This window comes from Amphiprion ocellaris, chromosome 17, assembly GCF_022539595.1.
Source record: "Amphiprion ocellaris isolate individual 3 ecotype Okinawa chromosome 17, ASM2253959v1, whole genome shotgun sequence".
Classification (NCBI taxonomy): Eukaryota; Metazoa; Chordata; class Actinopteri; family Pomacentridae; genus Amphiprion; species Amphiprion ocellaris.
The window spans coordinates 24,909,639-24,935,937 of NC_072782.1; the positions used below are offsets into that span (position 1 = coordinate 24,909,639).

Below are 26,299 nucleotides of genomic sequence, written 5' to 3' on the forward strand. Positions count from 1 at the left end.
GACATTTATTCCTTTATTTTGGACTGAAGCATTCTTTACGTACACTCATTTAACAGAGCTACTGAACATTGATTTCAAGAACCTCATCATCAGGATCACCATTACACCATGCCCTGTCTTTAAATGTGTTGTTTATGTGTAAGTCACGTGACAAACTAGAGGGTTTAATAATGTCTCCTGTCATATATGTGTTTAACCTCTACCTACCAAGAGTACACATCTGTGAATGACGCACTACCATTTTAAACTATTTGGAATTTACATAACCCTTCAGAAAATATCTTAATATCTTGGATGTCTGGACACCAGCCCTCCCTGATGGAGGTCGTGTCAGATCCCCTCCTGAGTTAATGATATGCAAAAGTCCCTTTTAAAAAACCATCACTATGGTTTCTCCTTTCTATGGGTCGTCTTTCCTCAGAGTCCCCGTTTCTCGAATCCCTCCCAAGAGTTCGACCTAAATCCTTCTTAAACTCTTGAAGACCGACTCAGAGGCTCCACTCTGTCCACCGTTGTTCCAACCCACATCCACAGGCCAACCTGACCATCCATCAGCAGAAGCAAAGCAGCAGCATCATTACATGCACCCAAGTAACCTTCAGTCACTGAAATGTGGAGCAACCTTTAAAATTCTCTTGTATTCTCAAATGTAAATTCCTACAAGTTTCCAAATTAGACTAGCATTAAGTCAGCTGCTGCTTTCAGGTGTGGTCTATTCATCCCTTCATCTCAGAACACCACATTTCAACATAATCTTGACCCAACATTGTATCATAATGTTGTGTTCTCTTCCATTTACTTCACTCACATTCACCGCATTGTTTGTTTTGTGTTGTCCTAATGTGTGATATTGTTGTGTCGTAGTTAGTCGTTATTTTGTAGCTTTTGTTAATAACCTTCCTTGTAAATAATTTCCCTGGTCATTCCTGAAGCTCTTCTTGCAGGGCAACAAAAGGTGCTCCATGTGCTGCATGGTTACAGCAATCTAATGTAAATATTTCGGTGGTTGAATATCGGTTATGTTGTGTAATAATTCTGCACAAGTATCTGAAATCCATTTGAGCAAACATTTACCTTACAAGGTGATCAGATGGGCCTTCGTAAGTGCAAAAGATGTTGGGAAGATCAGATTTATAGATGGCCCCGTGAATGTCTGTGGTTAAACCAAAATACTGATGGACAAGATGACATCTGCAGATCCAAAGCACACTCCCACAAATCATAAAAGACTTTCTAAATTTAAAAAAAAAAGTGAAAACAATGGCCTGGTTAAGTATGTTGCTTGATTTGTATCCAGTAGAACACACTCTGCGTATTTTCAAGAGAAAGGTAGAGCAACACAAGCCCTCCAGAGAGCAACTGAAAAAAGTCTCTGAATAATGGTAAAACATTTCTCTGGAAATTTGGTATCTTTCATGCCAAGAAGGACTGAGCGTGTCTTCAAAAATAAAGGCGGACATTAGAAAAATGAAAGATTTGCGTTTGACTATTTCATTGACTTCCTACTGTGGGGTTTGTATGTTTAAAACAGAAAATTTAAACTGTTAGTTTTTATTTATTTATTTTATCATGGGAGCAAATACACTACTGTTCAACATACAGCAATTACTGAGAGGTGATACAATTTAGAATCATTTGACACTGAAACCATATTTGCTAGGATTGCACTCACTTCTGTTGTACACTGTTAGTCAAAGAATTTCTATAAAATTTAGAAAAAAGAAAGAATGTATAACGATTCATGTTCACGGTGAATTTTAACCAATTATACTGTCATATTCTTCTCTTGATGAGGTACTCTTTCAGTAAAATTTTTATTAATACTGATTGAAACTGATAGCTCAAAGTAATATTTGAATGTGTGTGTGCATGGAAAAGGCAAGCTTATTACGGCTGATGGTTTAAAATCCCACTTCTCTCCTTGGAAGGTACAACCAAGATCTTTAGAGCTAATAAATTACCCAACAGTAAGCATGTTAATTGGCCCTGAGACTGCTTCCACACCTGAATGTCTGTGAAGAAATTTAGCAGCACTTATAAAATTTTGTTTTAAAAAAAAAAAAAAAATTAAAGAATAACATAAATGAATGAATCATCATTATGGAATCAGAACTTCACAGCATTAAAAACCATGACTGGAAAAAAATATTGTTATGGCTAAATTTCAAAATACAAGGCACTTTTAGGTTTTCCCTGGGAAAATCTCTCACATATATAATTGTTGATTCATAAATATAATGAGTTAAACACATATGTAGTGTCTACAGTTAATAGAGTGGTGTGGGAAATTACAATATGGTAGAAAATAAATTCTTGCAGAATGGGTGGACTAAAGTCTGATTGTCTTGTTGGATAAATATTTTAAGAAATCACCCATCCATACCAGTGTTATTAAGGCACTTTAATGAGATTTTAATGGAATCGTGGATGACCACATAACATGAAAACCCTTTCTTAAATTATACCTTCAAAGGGTCTTAATTGTTTCAGGGAGTAATGGGATGACTTTCATGCGATTTGGTCACTTTCAGGGGCGTTTCACCTCTAAAACAGCTCATCAACCATGGAGATAATCCATTAGCTACTCTTCAAATATTACAATTCAATAATTTCTTCATCAAATGACCCCACATTTTAAACAAAAGCTATGATTTTCACTTTTAGTCAAAAACTGAGGCTTGCTGAAGGTGTAAATTCCAAGAGAACTTTTTGATATTTGGGCAGTTTCAATGTGTTGCGTGATCACTTAAAAACAAATTGAGGGCAACTGATTATCATCAGTTATTATCTTCAGTTTGTTACCCTATGAAACACTCAGAAAAACAATTAAATATTACTTTTTTATATGAAAGTTCTATTACTTATTCGTCAATTTTTCCAGTTCTTTAAAGTGTTAAGTTTTAGCTGAAAATGTTTAAAATGCCAAACTTAAACTAAAATCCCAAACCATGTAACCATTAAACTCTCATGAATTTGCTAATTAAGGGCTTTAAAGAAGTTGCATTATGGTATTGTGTTTCATCTTTGTCAAATAATTGGACAAATGAAAGAATTGCAGTTATCTAAAAACAAACAAACAAAAAACACCTGCTCTCAGATGTTATTTGAGATGTGTGCTAAGGGATAAATTAAAGTTAAATCAGTAGGTAGGTGTTTCACAGTGATACATTCAGATTCATATTATTCACCAGAAGCTTCTTTCTTTCTTTCTTGACCATAGAAGCTAGCTCACTGGTTTCTATTAAATGTAAAATACTGAAATAAGCAGATCTCATTTCTATCCTTGTGGTGCACTGTTTTGGGTCGTGTCACAACACTCATAATTGTGAGTTCTACAACTTGCGCTCTCCAGTGATGATGCTCTGGTAAATCAGGTCTGTTAGAGGAATGTAGCTCTTCTGCTGGTAGTCCAACACAAAGAGAGGATCAGAGATTGTTGAGGGGTTAAAGCCACTCTGCACCAGCTGGAACTTCTGCTGCTTGAAGGTGCTCGTCATTTCCATGACCTCCTGAGGGACAAATAAAAACAGTCTGTGTAATTTCAGTCTATCAGCAGGTTTCAGAAATTAATTAGTGTAACACTGAATATTACTGTTTAATGTTTTGAGCTATAGACCTGGATGTTTAGTTGGGAACAGAAGTGATACAATATACCGTAGATTATTTAGGCAACTTATCATTGCTGGCTTGTTCACAACTGTGAATGCCAACAGGCTCTACTGCTATGTACATGTTGACTGTAATAATGATATTTGGTCAGCAAAATATTTATCACCAACAATTCAGATTTTGTATACATTATATATATATATACACACACACACACACACACACACACACACACACACACATAAGAGCAAGACAATCTCTGACTTGTAACAGAAAAGTTACAGATTGTCTTCCTCAATTTAAAACTGAATTTTTTAATATAGTAAATCCAAAATTATGTTGCTTTACATCACAACAAATACCCTACTGCTCAACTTAGAAACAATGCAGTTAATGTAAGGTGTCACAAATTTGAACCATTTCACATCTAAGTAATATGGCACATGGCTGAAGTCACTTCTGTACAACATACAGTTCTCTATTTACCAACGTAGTCACAACAGCGCCGCTCCACCTTGGAATCATTCAGTTCCATTCATGGTAGTTTTCAGAGCACTACGGTGCACTGGCACTGAATGGACGCTAGATGGCGGAATGCATACATCAACCAAGCATAGAATAGGGTCTGTCTTCTTGAGAATGCGCCTTTATACAACATCCTGCTTTCTGGTCTGCTCAGACTAGCAGGAACAGTAGCTGAAATGATCAGTGCACCGTAGAATCATAGAAACACATGAACAATATCCTCTTCAGAACCTCCCCTCCTGGTTGTTGTTACTTCTCTTATTGGCTACAGTGATCAGTGTCAAATGCATGTGCTAAAAATAAAAGTTTCTCCTAATGATTTTAGACATCTTAAAATACGCTAGTATTATTAATCCTCTGACTTTACATTCTGTCAAATGTAGAAACCTACTTTTAGTTCTAAAATACTTTGTGATTTTACTCTCAGACTATAACCATATGAGTATTAAAGTTAACACCTACAGTTCTTATTTTCTGGAGTTTCAGCTAATACAGGAGCAAATTGTAGCCGTCAGATGTTTTCTGAATACTGCCGCTGACCCACAGTCAACACACACTTTGAAAGTAATTTGCTTTTGATTAAAAGTTTACCTAAATGTAATTTTACCATTTCCATTAACTACACAGCTTTTTGCTAACTGAAATGCAGACAGTCTTTAATTGACTATCAAGTGAATTTTAAACTGTGAAGAACAAAATATTTTCCAAAAGCCCCTGAGCAACACTCCCACTTACTCACTGTCTTGCTGTGGACACTAACGTTTGGCTAGAAAGAGCATCATTTTCAGATTACAAGAAGACCCCCCCCTTATCCAAGTCTAATTGGATTTCTTTACTTAAGACATGGGCTAAATAAAGCAACAGAAATGTTTTACATGTCAACTTCCCTGCAGTTTTAAAACAGTGCTATGCCTGGTGCCTCATTCTTCAATTCCCTCATTTATTTTTTCATCTATATTAATAAATTGGGATAAATTCTAATTTTGTTCTGTAACTCAACCTGATTCTGCAAGTCCAACAAGCTAAGTGTAGGCCTTTTAGAGAGCTATCCCCTTTCATGGTCATACTAGACTAACAATTAAAGCTTGATGGTAAAACAGCTGGGTTGATAAGGCCCAGAATTATTTATCTTGTTAATGTCACCTTTTACAATACTGCCCAGCAACATATAACAATACAGTTCCATTTTTAGTGTGTAGGTGCTTACGAGACAGGCAACCTGCAGACAGATATAAAAAAAAATGCAAAACACAATATATAGGACTATTATAAACTAAATTCAAGCCTTTTTAAAGAAACAGGATTCTTTCTTGTACCTTTTCAAGAGCTGCAGTTACCCTGAGTCTGAATTAATGTAATATAGAACAGTCATCAGATGGACTCAGTATGTCAGCATGTCTCTGCTTGTTACCTGAAGCCTTATGAAGAGTGGACGAGCATACGCTGGCAGATCCCTCATTGCATGCTCAAATAGCTTCTTCCCATCGAACACGAGGCCTGGTCTTAGAATTATAGCCGCCATTCCTGCTCTGCCCTCATGTCCTGTGAACAGCATCATTCACTGTAATCTCTGTTAGCTCTCTTTAGCTCAGCGTTATTAGTTGATCACAAATGGTAGTAAAGAAACACAGTAAGGTCCTAGCATGTGCTTAAATAACTGCAAATGACTGCATTAATAAGGTTGATATATGTGCCAATCAGGAAGCGCTGAATAATAAGCAGTATGTGGATAGCAGAGACAGACGGAATACCTGGTATTTCCACTCCATACACATTGACTTCTTGAATAAAATCCACTAATCCAAGAGTCTCCATTACCTCTGTCGTTGCGACATTTTCCCCCTTCCACCTAAAATTGGGAAAAATCAGACTTTAATCAAGAGTGCAAGTATAGTAAGGCCTGCAGAGCATTCAGTACATGGCAAACCATCAGTTATGGTAATACAGAGTCTGAATTAATACATGCATACCTGCTTTTATCACCAAGTGTCTAATCATTACTCCTTTCTCTTTGAACATTATCAGTGGCAACATTCACAAAACATCTTGAGAGTAAAAGTATCTTATATTGTTTTTTTTTTTAACATTCTCTTTGTTACTCTCTGTACAACTCTCTGAGAGGAAAGTTAAAGTATATATATATATATATATATATATATATATATATATATATATATATATATATATATATATATATATATATATATATATATATATACATATATACATATATATATAAAAGAAATATAAATATAAACTATGGAGGGTTTGTTAGGATTTATTTTTTAAGGTACTACTAACTGAACACTGAAATTGATATCACATATGAATATTACAATATTGACATTAATGACCATTTGCTGTGTAATTAATGTATGAGTTGTGTTGACCTGAATAGAGACAGAGCATTAACCCCAGGCTCTGAAGGGTTAAATACATGATGGACACAGACAGGTGAGGCTGGAAAAGTTACAGCTTCTGCTGCACATGCGCACATGCACACACACACACACACACACACACACACACACACACACACACACACACACACACACACACACACACACACACACACACACACACACACACACACACACACACACACACACACACACACACACACACACACACACACACACACACACACACACACACTAACAAAGATAGAGCTTTGGCTTTGATATACAGTACATTCCTGCTTTCTTATAATGTAACAGTTAATTTTACTGAAACTGCTAGCTTAAGGTTGTATGAGGAAGAAACCATAATAATCCTACCTGAGGAACACTAGCAGCCCCCTATGAAATACCACTAATGGCTGCATCACATCTCAGCTAACAAAGGAATAATACAAAGTGGTAGAAAGCGGGAAGAAGTTTGCAGGAGGGTTCTGTTTCAGGGTGCGGCTCCTGGGGATTGGATGGATCGTGTGCCAAGAGATATGGACATTAGGGTGATGACTTTTTTACAACCTCATATCCCTGTATCATAATTTGATGAACTTTTATTAAAGATTAGATAAAATCTTACTTTTAAGGTGATTTGATAAAAAAAAACCTCACGCACAAAATGATTTTAAAAATTTTAATTATCAGCTTTTTGGCCAGAATTTATCAACTTCAAAACAACTACCAACACTTAGATTATCTTTTAAGGCATTAAATCATTTACTTTTCTATGGTTGGTGCATTTGGTACTGTTTGTGAATGCTTCTTTGGGCTTAACGAATTTAGTCCCATTGATAGTAATAGTGATTTTTTCAAAGTGGTTTGTGCGTGACCTTTTTCAATATTTCAACAGAATAAATGTCATTTTAATCATTAATAGGCAAAAGTTCATTCATTAGTGCTACAGGAAATAATTTTTGAGAAAAAAAAGTCAAAAAGTCATCACCCTAATGGACATATCAAGGTAGTAAGATAAGAATAGCTCCAGGTCTGTGTATTTTTCTTTGCTTTGTTCTCGGTTATAATCCTTAAAATTCTTTGTGAGCAGGTACAGAATCTGATTAGACTGAAAATCAAGTTTTTTACCTTGCTAACATGTCCATGTTAGGTTAAAACTAGAAGACACATCATGAATGAAATAAGCAGTCAACACCATGGCTGAGCATTTCCACTTTGAAACTGCAGTGCACCAATTACTTGTCTCGCAAGCATGGATTCAGACTTTTGGAATTTCACACAAAACAAACCTAAGGAACCGGTCTTATCAACTTGCAGGGTGGAGGTTTCTGTGTCATTCTTTTTCAAAACTGGCTTCTTAATCAAACATGTGGTCTTTGGCTGTACTACTCCAATAAACAACTTGCTTTTGTGTATTGTAGTGTTTAGTAGTTTGACAGTGTTTGAACAGAGTTAAAGGTGAGCTGTTGTGATAAAGTTGCCGTAAATGGTAGTTACAATGCCGCATGGATTAGTTCCTTTCGAACGTGTCTGCCTTAAAGGAACATTTGTAGGATTTAGAGGAATCCAGCCACTAAAAATGTGAAGGTAGATTTGTTTTCAAGCCCAACTGAGAGAAAAATCACCACTGGGATAGATGCTTTAAGGTTCTGGTGAACAGTACAGTTCAGAACTGCAGTGACAAAGTTCTCCAACTTCACCTGAAAGTGTCTCCCACTCTGTCTCTGAAGCAGATGAAGCCTCCCTGGTCTTCAGCCATGAGGTCGCCTGTGTTAAAGTAGGTGTCACCCTTCACAAACACATTCCTCATCAACTTCTTCTCTGTCAGATGCTTGCTTCCAGCATAGCCAAAGAATGGGCTGAGGATGCCCACCCGAGACAATAAAAGCCCTGTCTCACCTGAAAAAACAATGTGACAAAGTCAAATTTCAAAGGAAAAAAAAAAAGATGAATCTAAAGAAATGCACTTGAGCTTCATTCTTACCCTTTTGCACTGGTTGACAGAAACCATACTGATCTCTCACCGGTTCATCTTTCACCATGTCATACTTCACCAGATCATACTTGAACAGGAGCTACACAAAATATCAAAAGAAAATACTGCTACAATGGCACAGAAAAGTAACGTACGGAACAATCAGCTTCAGGTGTCAACTTTAGGACTGCTGTTTAAACTTTCATCATACATACTTTTTTTTAACAGTTTAAATTTTAATTCTTCTTCTTTGTATGAGTTTTAAACAAAGAGCGACAAAAAGAGGCTCTATATTTAGCATTACAATTTTTCATTTCTGTGTTTTGCACTTGTGGTAGGACTGTCCCATTAGTGGACATGGAGAAGCTGCAGCCAGCTACAGACACATTTGCACAACCACAGAAGTGAACCAATGTATAGGGCAGCAGAGCATGCAATAATTTATCTGCTCCACTATATGTTGGCAGCAATAACAACACTATAATAACTTAGCATTTATTCAGAACCATTTATCATTCATTTCTTTATTCATTCATGCATTTATAGCCTATAGGCTTTATTTGTTTGTATGAAGAAACATCATAAACCATAAATACGCTGGGTCAGTTGGACGAGGAACAAATCTGTAGGGCGTTACTCTGTTTATTCTGAACAATGCATTGGTCTATGGTTCCAATCTATGAATAATGTTCACATTTGTCACAGACTACATAACAGTGTACTACACCCATACTCCAACTGTGTCTGTGGCTGGTTGCAGATTCCTTATCTAAAAATAACTGTGACTACATGTTACAGAACTGACAATCCTGTTAATTAAAGTTGGATATGTGTCCTGAAATCATTCTGTTTTATAACATCACTTTTATAACTATCTTTTATAACGGTTTGTGGGTCAAAAGGAAAGGCAGTTGGACAGATCTAAGAATAGCAGAGGAAAGAGATTAGAGCTAAACACGTGTAGTCACTCATTTGTAACTGCCTGACTGACAGCAGCTCCACAGACTAGCATTAGTGTAGCTAATACCTACAACAGCCACAGCAAAGCCAATCCACAGGTCATCCTTCCTAACGGCCTCCACAGACTTCTAGCTGCGTAACAGTATCAGTGTAACTTTTTCAACTCAGAAGGTGCTGCTCTTAATATGTCAAGTTATCACAAACACCGTACAATTTATTGTCATTAAAATAAATTATATTGGTGCTATTCTACGACGCATTATTATGTTGTGAAAAAGCATTTTATAAAGTAATACAGTACTGCATGATATTCAAAGATGCTTGTGTTGTGTAGAAATTATTCCAACATATTGCTTTGCATTACATCCTGCTGTATTTAAATTCGATGTTATATTGTATTTTATGATAATGTTGATTTCCCAGAGGATGAAATTAAAAACTGTGCTGTACTACATTGTATTCAATTCAATTCAGTTTGTTTATACAGCACAGATTCACAACATACGCTACTGTTCAAAATTTTGGTGTCACTTAGACATGAAGATAACATTAAATGAATGATAAATCCAGTCTAGACATTGTTAATGTGGTAAATGACTATTCTAGCTGGAAACAGCTGATTTTTAATGGAATATCTGCATAGAGGTACAGAGGAACATTTCCAGCAACCATAACTCCTGTGTTCTAATGCTACATTGTGTTAGATAATCGCGTTAAAAGGCGAATTGATTATTCAAAAACCTTCGTGCAATTATGTTAGCACATGAATAAAAGTGAGTTTTCATGGAAAACATGAAATTGTCTGGGTGACCCCAAACTTTTGAATAGTAGTGTATATCATCTCATGGCGCTTAGCAAAGTAAGGTACAGCCCTTACAAATTATAAAGAGAGAGCAGAAAACCCACCAATCCACAGTAAATTAATCAATAAATTAATTTCAAATTAGTCACTATTCTTTGATCTTGAACAATGTCCCTTATATGGTTTTATGCCACTAGTAATAGCTTGTCACCACTAAAGAATGAGTGTTGAAAAGGTCTCCTTTAATCAACATATGTTAAAAAAAAAAGTTTGTGGTGGGTACGTGTTATCCTAAATTTTGACACCAAGATTTCAGTTTTTACTGAAAATGTATATTCATTCTAAATATCAGTTTTCTATCTGCTTGATTACAAATAGCATCAGTCACTTTGTTTATTTTTCCCATTTAAAGAGCAAGGACTGCATTTTATAAAAAACGCTCACACACATTGGACAGCTAGCAGAGTGCGGGGAAATATTCACTGAAGTCACAAGCACCTATCAGAATTTAACTAAAAGCGTATTGGATTACAATTCCAGATTCCACCTTTAAAATGATCAAGTACTCACCCTGTAGAAGAAGTTGGAGCGACCCACAGTTCCAATCTTGCCAATGTGGTTCATGAAGCACAGGTTTCCCTCAGTGGAGCCATACACCTCACACATTTTAATGTTCCCAAAGCGACTATGGAACTCCCGCCACACATCCTGCCGCAGCCCATTACCGACTCCCATCCGCACCTTATGGACTTTATCCACCTCTGTCTGACAGAAGGAAATGGATGTCATTACATCAGCAGAACAGATCTAACAGGGGATAAATGTGAATTTCTCAGTGCGTAAATGCTTCCTATTCCCATCCACCTTCTTCTATATAGTCAGTGCCAATGAAGATGTAACAATCAAACTTCACTTCATTTTCTTGTACAGGAAATATAGTTTTGTTCCCTTTATGTACATTAACTTTTCCTGACAACAAATGACAGATATTAACAAAAATAGGGCTGTGGTTTATAGGGCAAGGGACCCTAGGTCAGTATGTAATCTTATGTTAAGAAAACTGAGAACTGCAACAAGTCCAGTAGGATAGATGTCCTCTATTAAAGTTGAGGCCAGCAGTGATCCCTGTGTGCATGGATGGGCTCCTTGGCACAGGATCCCAAACCTATTGTTTGTAATCTAGGGGTAAAAGTGGACGTGGATCTTAAGTTGGACAGCCAGATTAAAGCTGTGGTGAAATCAAGCTTCTTCCAGTTAAGGCAGCTGGCAAAAATAAAACGTTTTCTCCAGAGACAGCACTTTGAAACAGTGATCCATGCCTCTGTGACCACTAGGCTGGATTACTGTAATGCACTTTCTATGGGGGTTAGTGGGTCCTCCATCGCTCGTCTCCAGTTGGTTCAAAACGCTGCTTTTAACTGGCACAAGGAAGTTTGAGCACATTTCACCGATTCTAGCTTCACTCCGCTGGCTGCCCGTCCATTTTAGAATCCATTTCAGAAATTTTTTAATTGTTTTTAAATCCCTAAATGGTCTTGCCCCACTATACCTCTCAGAGCTTCTACACCTCTATACACCGAGCCGATCTCTCAGGTCAGCTGACCAGCTGCTTCTGAAGGTGCCCAAAACAAGGTTGAAGCTCAGAGGGGATCGAGCGTTTTCTGTTGCAGCTCCAAAGCTTTGGAATGAACTGCCACTGCACATCAGACAGGCCTCCTCACTGTCTGATTTTAAAACCTTTCTTAAAACCCACCTCTTTTCTTTGGCTTTTCACGTCACGTAGGTTTGTTGTTTTTGTGTGCGTGTGTAATGTATCTGGGATGGGCAGTCCAGTCTGTTTAGTCTATTTATTGTTTATGCTTTGTTGCATATTTTGCTTTTAGTTCTATTATTTTTATCTAGTTCTATTACTTTTTTCATCTTAGTTTTATTATTTTTATCTTTTGATCATGTTTTTACTCTTCTGTACAGCACTTTGGTCAACTCTGGCTATTTTAAAGTGCTTTATAAATAAATTTGATTTGGATCGTATGGCACGATTCTGGTGACGTTGTGCTGTCAGGCTTTTACTTTGACATGGTCTTTGTGAATAGAGGTCATGAACCCTGAGGCACCTCCTCACAATTTTGGCACTGATGCAGGTCTGGAGTCTTTAAGGAGTTTCCTGCTGTGCAAAACTGATCTCTGTGAATTTTTGAAGAGTTTTTGAGTAGAATTTGGTTTAGTTTCCCACTCAATTCAGTTTGCCATTTCCTGTAACGGTTTTAGTTCGTGTTTTGTAAAATAAAATTCCTTACGATATTCCACCTGTCTGCCAGTGCTCTGTGTCAGCGCCTGGGTTCTCTGACCTCCATAACAGGCAGAGAAAGCCATTGTTGAAAAAAAGCTTATATTAAATCTAGATTACAGTTTACCAACACTTATATGGGAGACAGAAGTGAACTGGAAGAAGGTTCTTTGGTCTGATAAGAGCATTTTGGCCATCAGACTAGATAATGTTTGGTGAACACCAATCACTGCACATCAAGATAAACACACCATCTCCAACATGAAGCATGGTGATGACAGTATCATGATGTGGGGATGCTTCTTGGCAGCAAGCTCAGTTGCTCGAATGGATGCACTTGACTGACTTGAAGGGCTGTTCACTCATGATCCTCATGCAACCTGACAGAGCATGAGCAGTTTTGCAAAGAACAATGAGGTAAAACTGCAGTGCTCAGATGCACAAGGTTGATTTAGACTGAGCCATACAGGCACAATGTCAGCCCAAGGAGCATCTACGGAATACTAAGAGGGTGAACACTTATGTAATCACTTATTTTATGTTTTATAGTTTTAATTTATAGATATTAATTAGCTAAAACTTGTTTTCACTTTGAAATGGAAGAATTTTGACTATGACTAAATGTTATAAAGCTTTAAAATGGGAAACCATCCAAAGAAGATGAATACCTGCACTGCAAAGTCACTGCATGCTTACTGTTGTAAGTGTTGTTGTTTTTTTTTGTATATTTAATATCTTGAATTGTGATATGTAGTCCCGTTCAGAGGACTGGTAATCAGAAAAAGTTTGTTCATAGTGAATCAATTTTGCTGTAAAAACAAAACAGCACAGAAGTTAGCTGGATTACCTGATCTTGGACAACAAAACTTTGGATTTCTAAATCCAGATCATTCTGATCCAAATGAAACCTGTTTTTGTGTCCTCAGTGACGTCTATGATATCTTCCCTGTTTTCACAATGTTCACATATTTAATTGGCCAATGAGCGATGAGGACAGTCATGGTCCGTATTCCGCCCACACAGTCAAATAACAGAGAGAGTAAGGACAAAGAGGACTTTGAGTCCAGCCTCAAGAAGCGACAAGCTCAGACCTCACACTTTGAGTGCGTGCATATTTATGTGTCCACCATGGGAGGACACAACCACTAAAACAAAGCCACTGCTTGTTTTTCTGCCATAGTTATGGACGATGTTACTTGAATGATTCATAAGCAGCAGTGACTATGAAGTGCTTTCTACAGAAGGAAAAGGTTGCCTACTGCTCTAACTCTAACTCACTTGCTGTGTCATTCATTAAGCAGCAATGCATGTTGATTAACTGGACTCTATTGTTGTGTTACATCTGCGTAGCTAGACATCAGGTCATGCTGAGTTATTACTAGCAAGCAATGGAATAGAATACAAAGTAAAGGGTATAAAAAATATTAGCATGCTTTAACAACTGCACAGGAAGAAATAATTTACTAACAAGATATGCAAGACAATGTTGACAAGATACTAAAGTTTTGAATTTGTTTCATAGTGAAACAGAAAGTACTTTAAAGGGGATATTTTTTCTTTTGGGGTGCAGTACAAGACTAGAATTTCCAGTTTGTGATCATTTTATGCCACATTGTGTGAGAGATAAACAGTTTTGATGCTGCCAACAGTCTATTCAGAGATAGGTATGATGATATAGTCATTACTACCACACACATATGATTACCTTAGGCTGGTTGCAGAGGTATCTGCAGAGTTCACCAATATACTGGAAAATAGTCACATTATGTGTTCTGCAATCATTCCAGAACTGGGAAGCTGAGAATTTCTTCTTTAAGATGCAGGTTGCACCTGCAAACAGAAAAAAAAATATCATTAAATTCACTGTTATAGGAAAAAATATCTCACTAGGTATATTTACTCCATACATTTATGAATATAAATACAGACTTTAAATCATACCTGGTGACTGACATTTATTTCCCATGTACAAAGTATTGTATATTTAGGAAATTTGTGATAACAGAGGCAACCAGTGTACTTTAACAAGTAGTACCGTGGAGTATTATGTTAGTATGCTAGTACATACAGTTAACACCACAATTATTTCTAGCCATGTCAAATTTTGGATTTACAGCAGTATCTGTTTGACAAATAGGTGTCCTCTGAATGGAAATTATATAAACAAGTGCCAAAAACAGTAAGACATTGTATTAGTGATTTAAATGGGAAAAATTTTTTATCATTTCTGTTTTTTGATATAAATTTTCATGGAAAATGTTACATCCAGTAATTCTAAAATGTTGCACATCTCTTAGAAAATGCAGCTTCCATAGCATTTCAAATGGTCCTGGTTATTTCTACCATGTACAAGAGCTTTCCAATACATTATACATCAAGAACAGTTGGTGCAGTAGTTCTCTACTCAGTTACTAGTCAAATGCAAGTCATGGTTAAAACCAAAAAGCATAGTCAACACCTCCTCTTGTGCATTTCCTCTGCTCACAAGACAAGGAAAAGCTATACAGCCATATCCAAATGTTTTCACATGCCAGTGGCCACAGTGAAAAGAATAATAAAAAAATATATAACATAGTGAGATTAGCTAAATGAGATTAACCAAATGTGATCTCTGCACTGGTAGAAATGGTAGTGCAGGAGGTCAACAAGAATCCAAGGATTAAAACCAAGACCATTCTGACGAGTCTGAGCAGTTCTGGTACCAACATCACAAGGCAGACACTCCATCACATAAAGGTGTTCTCCATTGAAACAGACCAAAGAGGACTGATGAGCCCCAGCATAAGTTGTTTTTAGATTTTATCTACATGCAAGATCCATAAAAAAATCACAATTACACACACATTTGTAAATGTGACCATGTGAGACAGGTGTTACCTTATTCAGAGGGGTATGAAACATTACGGTTATTGCACTGGCCTCTTCAGGTCATGAGCCACAGGACACCTGCCTTTCCTACAGCTGGTTATATCAACTACGTGACGAGCATCTTGCCAAAAAGAAACACGATTATTTCAGGACACTTTAAGCCAAATACTTGTTTTCATCCCTAGGGACTTGTGCCCAACAAAATGACAGCAGCTCGGATGGAACAAATGTACTGACCTCTCTGAAAGGGTGCACTCACCCCGCAAACAAAAAAGGTGGAAACGTGTGTTTACTCATGTACTTTTAGCAGAACACACTGTGCCTTACAAAAACTGAGGGACAAAGTGTCAAGTGTGGTATCCTCTGTGGCCTACAAAACTAATCTACTGTAAGTAGCAAGAACACAACTGCCAATGTTATCTTATGGTAAAAGTTCAATGACAGCTGAACAGACTTTGTTTACCTTCAGTCTAAAGTTGGGCTGATGGGCCAAAAATGCTCTCAAAGTATTTATTTTGTTTTATACTGATTCATTTCATAAACCTTCACAATACACATTTGATATGATTACAGAGGAACAAAACACATTTAGTATACCTGATAGAGCTCAACGACACAGTTTATGTGCTTTGATGAGTTTAAATATAAACAAAAGTTTATGAGAAGGTTCTTCTGCCGTGTCCTGCCATCGACGTCATGCACATTCCGTGATTTGTGGATGACAGACTTGTTAACAGCTCACTGATTAACCAGCTCCAATGATTCCTTTGAGCATCTAGCCGTTACACTAAATGACCTTAGATGGGGGCCCACTTCAATGTAGAAAACAAGCAGAGCGAAATAATTTCCATTTCTAGATCATTTTTTTTAATTGCCCACTGCTCAATATTTAAACTTTTTGAAATACATTTGCAATCCTTTCCAGTTTTAGGCACATCAACAACTCTAATTGTGTGATAGCCCTTTTCTTTCCCTACAGATGGTCAAGGTTGGCAGGTGTGAACCCTGCTAAATAAATACAGGACCACTAACCATGTGTGTTGAGTCTAAAGGCTAGATGTTAAAAAAAAAATAAAAATGTGTACAAGGTTCAACATATTTCAACATCTCCAACTATAAGGACATCCACCTTACTAAGGCTGATTTGCACAACTTCTCTGCATGTTGGTCTCTACCAGTGAAGGACATTTAACTGCCAGCTTTGGAAAAAGTTGGACCAGACGCACAAACCAATGAGTCTTCAACAAGATCACAGATTAAAATTTGTTGCTTTTCTGAAGTCCTTTTTCACATTTGTATCATTACCGTTATGCTTATGCTAATTGGGCTGTCAAAACACTCCACCATACTCATGCTATCTAAACATAAATGTGAATGCTCTGACGGGATCTTTCTATGAAGGGACAGCACAGTAGCAATGATGTGAAAACAACATTAATATTCCTCATAGTCTTGAGTTTCAACTTCCTGCTGTGAGGCCTCTAATTAAGCTGCTTGTTGAAGTGAAACAGCAGGTCCTCAAATGGGTCACATAGTTTGGCAGTTCCACTGTGTGCAGTCCTGAGTGCAATTTTGCTAATAGAATTACTTCTCTGTATCTAACAGAGAACTCTAATCATATGAGTAAAAGCATGTTGATGGGCTACGTCCATGCAGTGAAGAGACATTTTTTTACATTCTATTTTTTTATGGGCATTTCATCCTGTAATACACACAAGATTATAAAAGAAAGTGAAAGAGCAGAACACAGTGACAACTCAACCAATGTAAAAGCTGAAATGTGGAAAACATTGTTGTACTGTGTGTGAGGAGGATGGTTACAATTATTTTTTCATCAAGGTGGAGCATTGCAGCTCCCCTTACTAGCTGAAAGGTTTTTAGGATGAGACTCCTACATGTGTGTTCATGTAAACCAGTTCACCCTGTTAGAGTGAACATTATTTTTATCAACCCTAAAGGTATGGTGATGCTCAGAATGTACAAGTTATTAGGATGGTTTGTCTTGCGCTGACTGCAGGAAGATGCAGAAATCTTTTATGTTGTTCTTCTTCTGTGAAGACCTGTTGTGCTACTGTTTTAAATCAGCAGTTTTAAAGGCTATGTTATCTTACAACCAGAGGTCTCCTTCTACGGCTCAGAGCCACAGTTCTTCTGAATAAATGGATATTATTAAAGCTGCCACAGCACAAAATCTGATCCCATTCAGTGGAATACCTAAAACCCAGTGCATCATTATCTTGCAAAATTTATGGTCATAATTAGTTCATTATTATGGCTTTAATCTGAGCATGTCACCTATAGGTTGTCCCTATAAATGAAAACATCACAGAAAGAAGTCCCTCTGCTTGATTTGTTTACTGGAAAGTGAGCTGAGACATTTATTTGAGATTTTTTTTAAAAAGCCCTGCCTTTTGCATGATTTGCTGTTCTTTCCTGTAGTGAAGGGGATTTTAAAAATGGCAATGTGCAGATAGCGGTAACAAAAGAGAAAACTATGGGAAAGGCGTGCTGAAGTCTACATGTGGTGAGTTAGGCTATTTAAAATGCACATGAGCTGCTGCTGCCAAAAGAAGACTTAATATGGGGATATGTATGTATGGGTTGTGTGTAAAAGCCCATATAGTGACAAGAATTTCATGCTCTGTATTGAAATTATATTAAACTTAATCATTGTTAATTAAAAAAAACCACATTGTAGTTCAAATACCTAAGTGTATGGTTCCTCCTATACCAATCAGGGATGCTGCACTGTGGTATAGAGGCAGCGGGATGTAAACGACATCATCTTCAGTTGCCCCAAATGCCCAAAGACCTGCTGCTGCTTTTAAGCTCTGAAGGTGAGTGATCACTGCAGCCTTTGGGAGCCCTGTGAATTAAAAAAAAAATAAAATAAAGAAAATCACATTACATTAAGTTGCACTATGAAAATTTCATACTCTCTGTCCATTCAAGTGTAGTGCTACACTAGCCATGCACTAGCTGTACAACAATGCAACACAATAACAAGCAACACTGTATTTCATTTGTAATCATATTAATATTATGATAGTGATGTGGTTGTTCTTGAGGAAAACCCCTAACAGGCTTGAGACCCAACCATTCTGATGAAAGTTATGATGTCTTAAATTTTTATGAATAACAATTAGACCACACATTTACAAAATGGCAAAATACGTCATTTTTTAGTTGCTTTACTTTACTCCTTGTTTGAGCATTTGAATTCAAAAAGATGCCAGAAACACACAAGAAAATTATAAAACTGTGTTTGGGGAACTTATATGTTAGAATGAAATATTCCAATCATTAATAATATTGTCATATAATATTCTGAATGTAAAACAGATAATAAAATTTGAACACCACAAACAAAGCGAATTTCCACAATGATCCCATATAAGATATTCCTTGTGAATTTCTTCAGAATGAAGCCTATCACAATAGTGATAGTTATTAGGATAAAGTGGCATCTTAGTTAAGAGAACAGAGCACTCTGTCAACTGAATGAATTTTTACAGACAAACATTTTAGAACAAAAACTGAGCTCACTGGATTTACGAGGGCTTGGCAAGGTCAGAAAAAAAGTGTATTTGTTGAGCTCAGGCTACCAGTTGCTGAGTAAACATGTTCTAGAGGTAGAACAGTGATTCTCAGACTTTTTTTTTCATGACATTACCATTAAAGCAGTCGCTGTCCAAATGCACTAGCAGACATATATTTACACATTTAGCAAACACAGAGCAATATTATCCCACCATTAGAGTGTTTCTGTGAACAGAAGCAGGATGAACAGAACAAAACTCTGGTATAGCCTCAGCTTAGTATCACTGCTGTCCTGTGGTGTCTTCCAGACATTGTTCATGCTGCACTGAATGTAGCTGTATCTTAACTAATGGCAAAAGTCAAACAACAAAGCCCAAATACTTGGCTGTCCATCACTGGCAAGTTCTCTTCTTCCACTGTGATTGGTGCTGGATTCTTGGCATTGAGGGTCATAACCTCAGCCTTCACCCAGTTCATTTCACATAATGTTTTTGGAGCAAAACTGTGAAGTCATTACATTTTCTCCTGCATGTGTCAATGTTTGTGTGACAACAAAGCAAAATCATCAGCAAAATCAGGGTCTTCTAGTGTCCTGAAGACAGAATGCATCACCCAGTCAATGACAAGGAGTAAGTACGGTGGACACAAGGGATTGCCGCATTTTCTTTCAAACTAATGTGGCCACAGATGTCTGGATTTGGTGCACGTATAAAACACTGGTTGCAGAGATATTCTGCAGGCTGAAATTCTTGTTAGGATTTTTTTTTTAAAGGCACTGCTAGCTGAACACTGTAATTGATATCACATAGGAGTATTACAACATTGATATTAATAACCATGTATTGTGTAATTAATGTATGAGTTGTGTTGACCTGAACAGAGGGAGAGTGTTAACCCCAGGTTCTGAAGGGTTAAATACATGATGGATACAGACGGGTCAAGCTGGAAAGTTACACACACACACACACACACCTACACACACTCACACACACCTACACACACACCTACACACACACCTACACACACACACACACACACACACACACACACACACACACACACACACACACACACACACACACACACACACACACACACACACACACACACACACACACACACACACACACACACACACACACACACACACCAAAAAGATAGAGAGATTGGCTTTGCTTCACAGTATATTTCTATTTCCTTATAAGGTAGAAATTAATTACACTTTAACTGCTAAACTCAAGGTTGTTTAAGGCTGAAAACCATAATAATCCTCTCTATGAAATACCACTAATGGCTGCATCACATCACAGCTAACAAAGCAATAAGACTAACTGGTAGAGAGCAGGAAGAAGTTTGCAGGAGGGTTCTGTTTATACAGGGTGATGTTCTTGGAGACAGGATGAATCGTGTGCCAAGAGATATGGACATATCTGTGCACCAGCTAATGGGAGAACTAAGTCTAAACCACGGTTTATCCCCACCTTTAGCCAATCACATTTCAACATTTGCATTACATGTTTGTGTTCTATAACCAATCACATATTCCTACACTGAATAAAATGCTGTGTTCACATTTGATTTTATCCTTGTCTGGGAGGCTGTTCCAAAGCAAAAGAGGGGCAAATCTTTTACATGACTTACAACATTCCCTATTCATTTTTCGTCAAAAAACTCGGGACAGTTTCTATGACCAAAGAAAAACACAGACTCACCAGTTGTTCCAGAAGTGAAGATGTAGAGGGTGGGAGATTTCAGGGAGGTGGTGGCATGCAATGCTGCTGGTACAGGCTGGTCAGATGCAGCATCAAGCTTATCCAACAAGGTGTGCATGTGTGTGTGCTCACTCTGGCTCTTCATGGTCCACACCTGAATGTTGTCTTCCAACAGGCTGGTTAGGACGCCATCAAGACATTCCGCTAAATCTGGGAGACAGAGTGGAGATAGACTAATAGTTTGTAATTTTACTTCCCCTTCTAAGCTATCTGCTTTTCTGTGATTATCATATCTATCATACACACTTAAGGACAAAAACATCCAAGTTACCACAAGTAACTGAATTTTTTTTCCTTTAGGAATTTACAAAAAAAAGATAGTAAAGCGATATTCTACAGTGTGGCTTTGGTTGTATGCTTTGGATAATTGTCTTGCTGGACGACAAATATTCTCCCAAAATGCAGTCCAAAGAGGTGTCAGCACATGTGCAAAAACATAACAGCAATATTAGTGAGATAAGAAAAATTTTCAGATGCCAAGTCAATAATATGGTCCACTCCTGAAAAGAAGGAACGCAATGGTGAGCTCAGCAGCAATAAAGGGTCTGGTGAAAAAAAAGAAGAGAGCTAAAGTGGATGACTGCAGAATTCTTTCCGAGATGAAGAAAAACCTTTCACAGCATCTAGCAAAGTCGAGAACACTCCTAATGACAAAGGCACATCATCGTCAAAGTCTACAACTAAGAGACACTTTCATAAATGTAAACATAAAGATTTTATCTCTACATGCAAATCACAGGTAACACTGAAGAAAAGAAAGATCAAATTAGACTCTGGTAGAAAACATCTATAACAGCCTGCCCAGTGCTGAAACAAGATTGTTTGGACAGATCTAACCAAGATTAACTTGTGGTAGAATAAGAAGAAGTAAAAGAACATAGGACTTCTGTAAAAACAAAAACAAAAAAGACTAAAGGCTATAATTCCAAAACAGTTAATGCAACGTTAAATCCATTGAATTAAAGCTGAAAGTCTGCATTTTCAACCCACCTATAATCAAAGTGTATTTGATCTACTTGGATGGTGTTTTGAGTTAATTAGCTGATTAGAGTGTGGCACCAAGTGTCTTCAATATTGAACCTTTCCACAATATTCTAATTTTCTGAGATACGGAATTTGGGATTTTTATATATATATATATATATATATATATATATATATATATATATATATATATATATATATATATATGGCTTTGTTGCAATACCCCTGTATACTACAATATTCAAATGTCTTGCCAAGTCACTGTTGTGTTCAACCTGAGCTGGATTTAGTCCAGTGTTGTTCTAACTGATTGCTGTGAGGGTCAACACTGAAAAGTTAAATATTCTAATAAGCTGCGAGCATAATGCTGTAGCACCTTTCAAAGTTTCTGATGTCCACAAGAATGATACAATATCAGTGTTAGTGGAACGATATTCAACTTCCACCCATCTTTCCCTGAAAGAATCCGGTTTATACAGTTAATAGGATTCACCATGCTGCAGCCATGTGACAGGATGACAGATCATTGCTCAGCTGAACAAGCATGATATTGGTCAGGGACACTGTCCTAAATACAACCCCAGTACAGCAGAAAAAGAATTCATGGAATAGTTGGAACAGCCATCAGTCATAAGAGTAGATACGGTGCTACATATAGGCACTGCCACCAAGCAAAATATTGAACTTTTTGTTGAGTCATTGTTCATGTTTGTAATAGTTATTAGGATAAAGTGGCATCTTAGTCAAGAGAACAGAGCACTTTGCCAACTGAATGAATGTTTACAGACAAGCATTTTAGAACAAAAACTGAGCTCACTGGATTTAGGTGGACTTGGCAAGATGAGAAAAAAGAAATGTATTTGTTGAGCTCAGGCAACAAGTTGCTGAGTAAACATGTTGTAGAGGTAGAACAGTGATTCTCAAACTTTTTAAGCTGTCTTGTGTTCCAGCACAACCTGTGTACACAGGTCTCTTTATCAGCTGCAAATCACAGCGGGGTTAATTTATCTTAAATCATCAGGGGGCTTCTTCTCAGCTAGCTCTGATTTGCGTCAAGCTTTTTAATCATAAGCAATAGATACAGCCTGAAGTTTTCACTGTTAGTTTTCATCATGCCATTGATGTACAATTTGCAATACTGGACAAGGTGCAAGGTGTCAGTGGTCGTCTTTTGGACAACTGTCAGGTCAGCAGTCTTCCCCATGATTGTGTAGCCTACAGAACTACACTGAGAGACCATTTAAAGGCCTCTGCAGGTGTTTTGAGTTAATTAGCTGATTAGAGTGTGGCACCAAGTGTCTTCAATATCTAACCTTTCCACAATATGCTAATTTTCTGAGATACGGAATTTGGGATTTTCATTAGTATTCTGGTATAATCATCAAATACAAGAGAAATAAACATTTGAAATATATCAGTCTGTGTGTAATGAATGAATATAATATACAAGTTTCACTTTTTGAATGGAATTACTGAAATAAATAAACTTTATATATATATATATATATATATATATATATATATATATATATATATATATATGATTTTCAGGTTTTTCCTTCAATCACTTATTTTGCTGATTATTTTCTGGAATCATTGATTAATTATTGGGTCAATCAAACAGTAGAAAGTAACCAAAAAAATAACACCCTCCACTATATCTTGAAATCCAAGCGCATCTCCTCTGTCTTCTTCTGTAAAAATAAACAGTTCAAAAGAGCGACTCACTACATTTACATTTACAGTTATGCAGTAATAATATGATTCTTGAAATAGTGACACACTAACGGTATCCATCAACTGACTAATGATTGCAGCTCTAACTGGAATAACAAATTAACCAGGTTCCTTAGTTTCTTATCCAGTGTGGAGAAAAGCTTGAAGACTAGTGTTGACGCACAAGCTGAGTGAAATTAAATCAGACCAACTATTATGCTTACCTACCCAATAACAGGGTAAAAAGTAAGTGCTTGCTTAAAGGGAATCCAGAGGGAATGTTACATTTGTTGGGTTCTCTGTTTAAAATTAGGAAGGTCTTTACTTTACTATGTGAAATGCTAAGAGATGACACTTGATTTGTCACTGTATGAATAAAACTGAACTGAATCAACAGTAATCTCTTATAGGCCACCACTGCAATTATGATGATGATTATTGTTAGAACATTACATTTTATGGGAGGGGTAATATACGAGATATGAAATTAAAACACAGCCTGGATGAAGTGTCAGACACAGCAGAGGAGAACAAATGGGATGAGAGCTTTACCTGAACCAACAATGAGAGTTTTGGCTCCACAGCAGTTAAAGCAGTGTATGAGGGACTTGGACTTGATATTGGTGTTGAGAAAAGCCACCGAGCAGCCAACCTTCGCCAACCCGAACCAAACGCACAGAAAGTCGGGCTCGTTACTCATGAGCAAGGCGACACAGTCTCCTTTCCTCAAGTGCACTTTCTCGAGGAAAACGTTGGCCAGCCTGTTGCTGCGTTGTTCGACGTCCCGGTAGGTGTGGACACCTCCATCGTAGATGACGAACGGCTTGTTGGGGATCCGCTGCGCCTGCTGGGTGAACCTGTCCAGGACCGTGCACACGCTGGATGTCAGCTTGAACAGCTCCAGCCTGACGCCGTACCTGATCACCCTCAGCAGAAACACGAGGTCCCTCCAAAAGAACGGGAAGCAGAGTTTCTGCAAAACATGAGCGGAAAAAACGCCCGCCACCAGAGCCGAGAGCCACCCCAGGAACGAAGTCATGTCTGCGGCGGGAGACAGCGAGGAGACCCAGGAGAAGAGTCGGGGAGGAGCGCAGCGTTCACTGCCGCGCTCCAGGTGATAACATCGGACTGGCTGCGTGATGTGAAGCCAGGATCTGTCCAACCATGTCAAGCCACAGTGCACAAGACTGACACACGCCAAATGCTACCTTCAAAGTAAGAGAGGGAGTGGGCGATATTCAAAAACAAACGCCAGCGCTTGGAAAAAGAACCAAAAAGCTAGAAATCATGAAATAAGATAATAAGGGATAGCAGAAAAAATTAAATTCAGATTTTGCAGGAAACCCTGGTAACGACTAGTCAGACGTGTTGCAGATATGCTGTCTTACCTCATGTTGATAGGCCAATGTAATCAACTGAAAGAAAAAAAAATTACAACAGTCCTTTGTGCGTGTTTTATTTTGAAAGCAACTTTCTGTATGAGGGCTTCCTTGCGGACGGCTTGACAGATGACTCGTTAATGACATCATGTGACAGTTGTTGTGGTGATGAGCAGCCTGTTGTCATTCGATCAGCGAGAACAGAGGGATCAGTGTCCGGAGGGGGAACTCTGCAGGCTCGCTGTAGCCAGAAGCTGCTGCTGAAGCACAAAACAAACATAAAAATAGGGAGATCGTTAAAGTTACAGACCGAATACGCTGATTAAATTTAAATGAGCTATTAGAATCAATCAATCAATCAATCTATCTATCAACTAACTTTATTATTTGTCCCTTGAAGGACGATTTGTTTTGCAGCAGTTTACACCAGCATTCCTGTAAGCAAACAATAAAAGACAAATTTAAAAAGTAAACGCTACATAAAACAATAAAAACGCAGTAAAAACTCAATAAAACCCATAAATAATAAAATACATGAAGACAATGAATATCACACGAAACATAAGCTTGACATGGAAACTGGCAACAATCCTGGTCATTCATGCAGTCAAGTATAATCATAATTCAGTGCCAACCATCGGCAGCAGTAGGCCAGAATAAAATCAAGTAACAGGATAAAGTGCATCACAGTACATGTTAGAGTACAGCAGCAAAAAAACCCAACACAACAGTTTATTACCTCCTCTTCTCAGTGTTTATAACTCGGATGGATGTAAGCACAAAGGAGAACTTGTACCTGTTTATTGTGGATTATTAAACAGTCGATTTGCTTTACTTATTGATTAGATTGTGTATTTTTGGTTTGATGCCTGTTCTGCACGTTGTAAATTTGTTTTTTTGAAATGGACTATACAAATCAAGTTTATTAAATAAGGAAAAATGTATTATTTATTAACTGTGCCAGTGCCTAAGCATTGAAGCACATTTATTGTTATTTGCTCGGCCTTATTCTTATGATAGATTCTTCTGATACGATTTTTTCTAACTCATCTGGCAGCTTTAAGAAAAATCACACAAATTACATACTGAAATGTGCAACTCAATCAGAATGGGAAGTCGCCTGAACAACTGTCAAAACCCAACCATCTTTGGAACCCGATTGCTCTGCAAACTTTACAGTACAAACCACATTTAAGTTTTAAATGGGTCAGAAGGCTTTGGATATTATGAGTCTAAATCTGTGTTTTTACATCTTTTGTAGCTTTTACAGTCACAGTTTAAGTTTTATGAACTTTTGTAAAATTCAGAGTATCTGTTCAAGTATATTTTTTTGATGAATCACCTCAGTGCACAAAGTTTGCCAGCCAAACATCTCACTGACTCCCATTCTGTCTGAACCTCAAAATTCTGTCCATCTGTCCATGCGTCTGTCTCTAATAATACTAAACACATGTTGCAAAACAGGACGCACTACATT

General features: G+C 37.5%; 1 protein-coding gene across 1 annotated transcript; it reads right to left on the reverse strand.

Moving 5' to 3' along the window:
• slc27a6 (solute carrier family 27 member 6) lies at window positions 1-24,621 on the reverse strand. Its single transcript, XM_023273067.3, has 10 exons — window positions 23,996-24,621; window positions 20,684-20,893; window positions 18,139-18,297; window positions 14,269-14,393; window positions 10,847-11,041; window positions 8,524-8,614; window positions 8,240-8,438; window positions 5,886-5,983; window positions 5,546-5,676; window positions 1-3,509 (listed from the first exon to the last, which is right to left on the reverse strand). The coding sequence occupies exons 1-10, from the start codon at window positions 24,480-24,482 to the stop codon at window positions 3,333-3,335; spliced, it is 1,872 nt and encodes a 623-aa protein (XP_023128835.2). The 5' UTR covers window positions 24,483-24,621; the 3' UTR covers window positions 1-3,332.
• Window positions 24,622-26,299: the final 1,678 nt, after the last annotated feature.

Coding starts and splice junctions, on each gene's coding strand:
- slc27a6 (XM_023273067.3), bottom strand. CDS start 24,482: ATGACTTCGTTCCTGGGGTGGCTCTCGGCTCTGGTGGCGGGCGTTTTT. Junction 20,894..23,995: donor AACTCTCATTGTTGGTTCAG/GTAAAGCTCTCA, acceptor TCTGTCTCCCAG/ATTTAGCGGAATGTCTTGAT. Junction 3,510..5,545: donor CACTCTTCATAAGGCTTCAG/GTAACAAGCAGA, acceptor TTTGTCCCTCAG/GAGGTCATGGAAATGACGAG.